Source organism: Squalius cephalus (assembly GCF_949319135.1).
Source record: "Squalius cephalus genome assembly, chromosome: 4".
In the NCBI taxonomy this organism is placed as follows: Eukaryota; Metazoa; Chordata; class Actinopteri; order Cypriniformes; family Leuciscidae; genus Squalius; species Squalius cephalus.
Window position 1 is genome coordinate 55326902 of NC_137125.1, and position 10000 is coordinate 55336901.

The following is a 10000-nucleotide window of genomic DNA, read 5'->3' on the forward strand; positions in this document are numbered from 1 at the left end:
CCTAGAGGTTTAAAGGAAGAACGAGGCCATGAAACCCGACGCTGTGCTTACAGAGAAACACACTTTACTGTCTTCTGCTCACACACACACCCTCACACACACACACACACACTCGCACAACCTCTGTGTGTGTTCTGCATCTGGTCTCTGAACAGCCATTAAAAGCTGAAGCTCATCTAATATTAACAGATGCATTAGAAACTGAAGCTTCATCCGTTCGTCTCAGTTCAGTTTCAGGAGCTTCACACACATTCACACACATTCACACACTCACTGCAAACACCCCGGAGTTCTGAGAAATAATCATTTAACACAAACACACAGATCGCGTCTTTATTCTTCTGTAATAGTTATAAACATCATTAGAGTTGAGCTGAGGTCTTCTGTGTCAGATATAGACGTGTGTGTGTGTGTGTGTGTGTGTGTGTGTGTGTGTGTGTGTGTGTGATTGCGGTTTAAAGCGCGAGAGAACGCAGAAGTGTGTGTGAGTGTCGAGCGTCTATCAGTGTCTGAGATCAGTGTGTGTGTCGCTCTCGCGCTGTCAGGACAGAGTGTGTGTTGAGTGTCGGTGAGATTCACACAAACCGCAGCTGATAAGAGCTTCACACACTCCAACACACACTCCTGCATCATCCTGAGAACAGCTGTCAATCAAAGGTCTGGCCTTCGTTACAGTATTAATATCTGAACATCTGATTTTGTTGCCTAGGCCATATCTGAACATTTGACCTTTTCGTGACCCTGAGTTCAGGATGTCACGTGACAAAACCAGATAATAATAATAAATTAAATAAAGATGACTTTTCTTCACGCGTGAATTTTATACTAAAACTTCAATTCTTAATGTGTTTGCTATTGACTTATTTATTAATATTAAACAATTATTTATTAATTATTTTGTTTTATATTTATTCATTCAGTTTTATGATGAAAATGTTTTTAAGATCACAGAGAAAAACACAATTAAAAATGCATCATGTCTGCGCGCCGCACTTACAGCATCGATATGATTATGAATTCATAACTATAGGTAAGGCTGTAGTCCTGCAGACCTCTATGAATATCATTACACACGCCTCAATCTGTCATCACACATAAACACGGGCTGTTTTTGCTCTGCTTTATGGATTTTTAGCGTCAGCGATATTAAAAAGCAAAGCAGTTATAGCTAATATAACCTCACGTCATGATTAAAGCGCCTGAGAATCACCTCCATTCCTGCAGGAAACATCAATCCTGTCACAGTAACCTTGAGGACTCATCAGCAACAAACCACTGAACCAGGATCAGCAAATATCCATTCACAAATCAGCAAATTCATAACCTTCCCATTAAAGCGTTTCTTCTTGGTTATTAAGTGAACATTGACATTGTATCATTCTTCAAACATTATGGAACGTTACTTTTGAATCTGAACGTTCTGGAAACATTTAAAAACGGCTCTAACGGCTAATATTACCCGCGCGATGAACGAGGATTCGATTAGAACTACAAACACGAATAAAAGTGTTTTTAAAAACTACAAACATGGCGGGTGTGCAAGACTGACGGTTTCGATAAAGGGGTTTGTTTGATTGATTAATAAACAGTATCTAAACTGACGAAAATATATTTATTCTGTGTTATCCGCATTATATTTCATCTGATACAGCATCGTGAACTTTTAGAATGATCCGTTTGGTCATGAGAGACCCACGTGGTCCGTTCAAGACAGAAATATGGCAAAGTAGTTTGTCCAAAACTCAAAATTATGTAGGCCTTCTTTTTTTATTATTATTATTTTTTTATAAAACTACATACTTTTAGGGCGCATTATTAGTAGCCTAGGTGATTTGGGACGTGTGTTTTATGCTTCTGTTTTAGGCATTACATTGAATCACTCTGTATAATGACAATTACATTTAGCAATTAAAATCTTTAAAACCGCTCAAAACTGACTCTCTGTCTCTCTCTCTCTCTCTCTCTCTCTCTCTCTCTGCGGGAAATAATGCTCTGAAATAACGTTATGTTATTATTATATTATTTTTTATGTTTTTTATTATTCTATGTATTGGCAATATTGTATTATTTACAGTCATGCCAATAAAGCAATTTTTGAACTGAATTGAGAGAGATTGATGTAAAAGCTGTTATTGTGTGCGTGTGTGTGTGTGTGTGTGTGTGTGTGTGTGTAGTGAAGCAGAGCAGCGCCTCCTGCCGGTCACTGACGGGAATTACACTCTTCTTCAATCCGACAGTTTTACTGCTGAATCGACATGTGAACATATTTAACCATCAGATCTGCTGTTTGTCAACCTCGGTGAACATGACACATTATTATGGAAGCCCGTAAATCATAATTATCACATATAAGGTTATCATTATGCCATAAAAAGCTGGAATTATGATATAGCTGTTAAAGCTACACTATGTAACTTTTTATTTCAAATTTACAAAATGTATAAAATGAACGAGTACATCATAAATCCATCTTCCAAACCGTTTTTTTTTTTTTTATCTTATCATGAATCACAATGGTACAATGAAATAAGTGTTTATATTTGGACTATTTTAGACCGAGTGTGACACCAGCCGCTGCGGAGGAGCACAGTACCTGCGTGACGCGTCATTAACAGAGGGAAGTAGATCCGGCTACAGTGTTCCTCCGCAAGACGCATGCAGTTTGTTTATTAACCGCTAGAGCGCCAAAAGTGACTTAGTGCAAATAATTATGGAATGCTAAATCATAATTATGAGATTTAAAAAAAGAGAGAAAAAACTATGACATACTAAATTCGAAGTTGACAGTCATAATCATGAGATAAAACGTCAATTTTATCTTTCTATGTCATAATTTCGACTTTTTAAAATCATAATTATGACTTCGTAGGCTGGCATAGCCTACTTACGTTTCTCCAAAGCATGATTATTATTATTATTATTTTCAGAAATGGGCTTCAATATTTTGTCTCTAAAATCACAAGAAAGCTTTATTATTAGCTGCATTCAGGCACGCGAGGGTATAATCATGTAAAGTCGTCTTTTACAATTAGTTGTATTGGTATTTTCTTGACCCATTCACTATAATAAATGAACCATATATTTATTATAAGATAAAGCACTCACGTGACTCTTCAACCTTCAACCCAGTAGCACCTCAATGCAGTACAAATCTTCGGTGGATTCAACATCGACATGACGACATCTTAATATATGCTACATGATAATATACTCAATATATGATAAATCAGTCTGAGGCTCACAGTCGTGTATCTGCTGAACTGAATCATCTGATGAATCACAGCTGTGCTGAGAATATTCAACAAGATAAGGAGAATATAGCGTGAAGATTGAAGTACATTAGTGATGCATTAATTGTCTAGTGCCATGAAAGTCCTTCAAAATGTAAAATATGAAAGAATATTGTGACCTTTACCTGCTTGTTCATGGAGAGGATGAAATTAGACTCGTGTTGAAGTTATAGATCTAAAGCATCTTCCAAATGTAGTTTAATTTAAATTATGAACAAAAGTGAATACAGTCACAACATGTCATAAAGATCCAGTTAAACTGATTACATTTGTTGGCTAATTTCAACAATTACAAAAAAAAAAAGCATTTAGTTAATAATAGAAAATAATAATCATAACAGCATGTGTGTGTGTGTGTGTGAATGTTTTTAGTGGCAGTTTGGTCTATTTCTTCATAACAAATGATACAAAAAAAGCAAAAATGATACAAAAAATGATGTATATAATAACATCAAATAAATGTCATTAGTTTTGTTAGTTATTTACATACTAAAAATAGCACAACATCTTAATTCTGGCATTATAGCAATGCATAGGTTGTACTACAGTAAAGATAATAATTTAATGATAATTATTAATACTTCTGGTGCTCATAGACCCACGACAGCCAAAGCTGGTCTTGCAGTCTTAAAATAGAAGTGAATTGATGAACGGGGCGTTAAAGAAAAGCAGAAGTACGAGATTACACAGTTCCACCGCATCTGGTGATGTACATCAGCGAATACAGTAAATCATACAGTTCATCTAGAATAATAGATGCTTACTCTATACTTAAGGCAATACATCATAGGTTAAAAAGTGTTTATGGTGAAACTGAATCACATTAAACCGTCCGTGTGTGTGTGTGTGTGTGTGTGTGTGTGTGTGTGTGTGTGTGTAAAAAAATAACCCGAAATCAGAACGAAACTGGCGTTTCCCCTGAGGACCTGTGGTGTAAATCATATTGCTTCTAGATTTGGTAGTAATGATCGGTAATGATCCTCAGGAACAGATTGGCTCTAAAGCATCAGATTTACATTCAGTAGCAGATCAGATTGCCTTATACACCAGTGTGTGTGTGAGACTCAGCCGAGCGGCGCGTGAACACACACTGCCCTGACGCGAGCGCTAGCTGAACCTGAGCCTGGCGATGTCGAAGTGCTGGAGAAGTTGAAGCCTCGTCATGCGGAGCGACTCTGGCAGTGTCCTCCAGTGTTTGCATAGACTCAGATGTTGGTCTCGCACTGCATGACGGGGTCTTTGCTCTCGCTGAGCTCGTGCGCGGCGGCGGCGTCCGCGTTAGCGTCCGTGTCGTTCTGCGCGGCGCGCTGGTACGTCTCCTCGCGCTGGCGCTCGCGGTCCAGCAGACGGTAGTTGATGAAGTTCCCGATGAAGAGCCAGATGCTGGAGAACACCACCACCGCGCCACAGCACAGGTACATGTACTTGTAGTTCTTCGTGATGTCCACGAGCTTCCCTGCAGAGCAAACACGGCCATGCTGTTATTATCTGCAGTGTGTGTCATCCCCCCCCCCCCCCCCCCCCCCCCCCCGTCAATCATCTTATCCCTTAAAACTCATCTCTGATCACCAAAATGACATATTTAAACGTTTTTTCCTTGAAAAAAATACTCTTCATGTCTTAAAATAGCTTGAATGTAACTCGACACCCTTGCCTCATTTAGTATACGCGGTTCTATGAATATGCAAATGATTGATGCACTTTTATGATGGATAGATGCACTTTTATAATGGATAGATGCACTTTTATGATGGATAGATGCACTTTTATAATGGATAGATGCACTTTTATGATGATAGATGCACTTTTATAATGGATAGATGCACTTTAATGATGGATAGATGCACTTTTATGATGATAGATGCACTTTTATGATGGATAGATGCACTTTTATAATGGATAGATGCACTTTTATGATGGATAGATGCACTTTTATGATGGATAGATGCACTTTTATAATGGATAGATGCACTTTAATGATGGATAGATGCACTTTTATAATGGATAGATGCACTTTTATGATGGATAGATGCACTTTTATGATGGATAGATGCACTTTTATGATGGATAGATGCACTTTTATGATGGATAGATCCACTTTTATGATGGATAGATGCACTTTAATGATGGATAGATGCACTTTTATGATGATAGATGCACTTTTATGATGGACAGATGCACTTTTATGATGGACAGATGCACTTTAATGATGGATAGATGCACTTTTATAATGGATAGATGCACTTTTATGATGGATAGATGCACTTTTATGATGGATAGATGCACTTTTATGATGGATAGATGCACTTTTATGATGGATAGATCCACTTTTATGATGGATAGATGCACTTTAATGATGGATAGATGCACTTTTATAATGGATAGATGCACTTTTATGATGGATAGATGCACTTTTATGATGGATAGATGCACTTTTATGATGGATAGATGCACTTTTATGATGGATAGATCCACTTTTATGATGGATAGATGCACTTTAATGATGGATAGATGCACTTTAATGATGATAGATGCACTTTTATGATGGATAGATCCACTTTTATGATGGATAGATGCACTTTAATGATGGATAGATGCACTTTAATGATGATAGATGCACTTTTATGATGGACAGATGCACTTTTATGATGGACAGATGCACTTTAATGATGGATAGATGCACTTTTATGATGGATAGATGCACTTTAATGATGGATAGATCCACTTTTATGATGGATAGATGCACTTTTATGATGATAGATGCACTTTAATGATGATAGATCCACTTTTATGATGATAGATCCACTTTTATGATGGATAGATGCACTTTAATGATGATAGATGCACTTTTATGATGATAGATCCACTTTTATGATGGATAGATGCACTTTTATGATGGATAGATCCACTTTTATGATGGATAGATGCACTTTTATGATGGATAGATGCACTTTTATGATGATAGATGCACTTTTATGATGGATAGATGCACTTTTATGATGATAGATCCACTTTTATGATGGATAGATGCACTTTTATGATGGATAGATCCACTTTTATGATGGATAGATGCACTTTTATGATGGATAGATGCACTTTTATGATGATAGATGCACTTTTATGATGGACAGATGCACTTTTATGATGGACAGATGCACTTTTATGATGATAGATGCACTTTTATGATGGATAGATGCACTTTTATGATGGATAGATGCACTTTTATGATGGATAGATGCACTTTTATGATGATAGATCCACTTTTATGATGGATAGATGCACTTTAATGATGGATAGATGCACTTTAATGATGATAGATGCACTTTTATGATGGATAGATCCACTTTTATGATGGATAGATGCACTTTTATGATGGATAGATGCACTTTTATGATGATAGATGCACTTTTATGATGATAGATGCACTTTAATGATGATAAATGCACTTTTATGATGATAGATGCACTTTTATGATGGATAGATGCACTTTTATGATGGATAGATGCACTTTTATGATGGATAAATGCACTTTTATGATGAATAGATGCACTTTTATGATGGATAAATGCACTTTTATGATGGGTAGATGCACTTTAATGATGATAGATGCACTTTAATGATGATAGATGCACTTTAATGATGATAAATGCACTTTTATGATGGATAGATGCACTTTTATGATGGATAAATGCGCTTTTATGATGGATAGATGCACTTTAATGATGATAGATGCACTTTAATGATGGATTAATGCACTTTTATGATGGATAGATGCACTTTTATAATGGATGGATGCACTTTTATGATGATAGATGCACTTTAATGATGGACAGATGCACTTTTATGATGGATAGATGCACTTTTATAATGGATGGATGCACTTTTATGATGGATAGATGCACTTTTATAATGGATAGATGCACTTTTATGATGATAGATGCACTTTTATGACGAATAGATGCGCTTTTATGATGATAGATGCACTTTAATGGACTTCAGAAAAGAAACAGTCATTCACTGCCATTATAAAGCTTGGAAGAGCCAGGACATTTTTTAATATAACTCTGATTGTATTCGTCTGACAGAAGAATGTCATATACACCTAGGATGGGTTCAGGGTGAGTAAATAATGGGGTCATTTTAATTTTTGGGTGAACTATCCCTTTAAATATGTCATTTTGGTGATCAAAGATAAGTTTGAGTCTCTGAGCTGAGTGAGTGAGTGGAGGCGGGGCTCATTTGCATATTCATAGAACCAGTATACTAAATGAGGCAAGGGTGTCGAGTTACATTCAAGCTATTTTAAGGCATAAAGTCATTTTTTCAAGGAAAACGCATTTAAATGTGTAATTTTGGTGATCAGAGATGAGTTTTCAGGGATAAAATGATTGATTTCAGGGGGATTATAAGTTCTCCGTCTCGGTTTGGTCCTCACCTGCCAGTGGCGGCCCGATGAGCACCGGACAGCACTCCACGATGGTGGTCAGACCCACGGCGCTGGAGAACCTCTGCGCTCCCACCAGGTCCATCAGCGTCTCGAACAGAACCGCACTCACCATCCCGAAGGCGAAGCCGAAGAACACGGCGTACACCACCATCCCGGTGTAGCTCTCCACCAGCGGGCACAGCAGGTGGCACACGCCGTTATACAGCACCGCGAAGCTGAAGAAGTACTGGATCCTGGGCCGGACCCAGCGGGAGTTGGCCAGCAGACCCATCGACGGCCGGGCGAACATGTCCACGAACGCCAGGATCGACAGCAGGAACGCCGCTTGGTACTCGTCCACGCCGTTGTCTTCAAGTTTGATTCATTCATAAAGCACATTTAAAAACAGCCACAATCATTATTAATGTAATCTTTATTGTTGTGTTGTCATGTGTGGACGCACCGTAAGGTCTGCTAATTCATTTCATTGTATAATACATGCAGTGACAATAAAAGGACGCGCACCTTTAGCGTACGACGAGAGGAAGACGATGGGCGCGAAGAAGCCCAGGAACATGATGACGTTCCCCGACAGGTATATGAGGAAGCCTCTGTGCTTGAAGAGCGAGAGGTCCAGGTACTTGTTGACGGTCTCCCAGGCCGTGCGCTTCTCCCGGGACGCCGGCTTCTGCGGGACGGGCTGGCTCTGGGTCGCCGGGCCCGTCAGCGGCCTCATGAGCGCTCCGGCCACGCAGCAGTTCAGCATCAGCCCTCCCAGGATCAGGAAGCTCCCGCGCCAGCCGTACTCGTTGATCAGGAACTGGTTGAGCGGCGCCAGCGTGCTGAGGAACACCGGGCTGCCCGCCATGGCCAAGCCGTTCGCGATCGGGCGCTTCTTGTAGAAGTAGCGGCCGATCATGGTGAGCGCCGGCTGGAGGTTAAAGGCCAGACCGAAGCCTGAGCGAGAGAGAGCGAGAGAGACGGGCGGCAGTGAGGTGTGTGTTCCTCAGATCCAGACACTGAGGTTTCAGTGCAGTGCGTTAAAAATCACAAAATCATGTTTTTGGTTAAAAACCTCTGCTGTATCAGAGACTAAATCATATGACATATGAGAAATTATAAACTCCTATTATATTGAAAATGTGTGTTCTTCAGATTGACCCTCATTAGAGCACCACGAAAAACACTAAAAAATCATGTTTTTAATGTACAAAATCCCAGAAAATGTGTTCTTCCGGCTGACCTTCATTGGTTTTCATGCAATTTGCCAAAAATCCACACCATGAAAAACACACAAAAAAATCATGTTTTAATGTAAAAACTCTATTGTAGCTTATCAGAGACTAAAAATATGAGAAATTATTAACTCTGATTATATTGAAAATGTGTGTTCTTCAGATTTGCTAAAGATTTACACTACAGAAAACACTAAAAAATCTAGTTATGTAAAACTAGAGATTACAGAGATTACAAAATATATAAAATATGAGAGATTATAAACTCAGTTTGACACATATTTCTGTTCACACAGAATAAAAACATTTCTTTGATGTCTTTTTGGCACAGAAATGACAACAACTGAGTATAAGTAGAGTTTAGCATGATTTGTGCTGGTTTAAAAAGCCTCTTCTGGTTCTCAAACCCGTGTTTCACACACTCCTGTTTCACACACTCCTGTTTCACACACTCCTGTTTAGAGCTGCAACATCTCAGATCCCAGAAAACAGAGACTGTGAAACTCAAATACAGGGAAGAAACAGCAAACTCTCCCTGGATGATTTAGAGGATGAGTAAACGCCCAGAAGAACCATGTGTGAGTGTGTGTATATGTGTGTGTATATGTGTGTGTGTGTGTGTGTGTGTGTATATGTGTGTGTGTGTGTGTATGTGTGTGTCAGTGATGCGCGGGTCAATGTATAAACAACCCGCACCCGACCGACGTTTTCAACTAACCCGCCCCCAACTCGGACCGCAAAAAGAAAAGTAGAAAATATTGTACCCGACCCGCTTCATGACCCGCATTTTTGGACAGAGCGCAGAGCGGCATTTTTAAAAGGACGGAGCGTCGCCCTGTTTCCCGCTCCAATTTCGCTCCGCGCACACCACGATTCTGAAGCATGCTCAGTCAAGCCTGACTCAGTCTTACTGTTGATGACTGCAAGATGGATTCTATTTTCAGTCAAAACTCGGCTCAATAATGGAGTTCAAAAAGTAGGCTACTTCAAAAAGGAAAATAAGAAGTCACAGGTATTGGCTACTATAATATAAAACTAACTATAATGTG

General features: G+C 39.0%; 1 protein-coding gene across 1 annotated transcript in view; it reads right to left on the reverse strand.

Moving 5' to 3' along the window:
• Positions 1-3453: 3453 nt before the first annotated feature.
• LOC307156920 (monocarboxylate transporter 2) overlaps positions 3454-10000 on the reverse strand; it is a 14701-nt gene continuing 8154 nt past the window's right edge. The window contains exons 4-6 of the mRNA XM_079868634.1: positions 8242-8673; positions 7726-8085; positions 3454-4746 (exon numbers count right to left, since the gene is read on the reverse strand). Of these exons, the coding sequence (XP_079724760.1) occupies positions 4496-4746; positions 7726-8085; positions 8242-8673 (1043 nt within the window). The 3' untranslated portion in view covers positions 3454-4495. The remainder of the gene's footprint in view (positions 4747-7725; positions 8086-8241; positions 8674-10000) is intronic.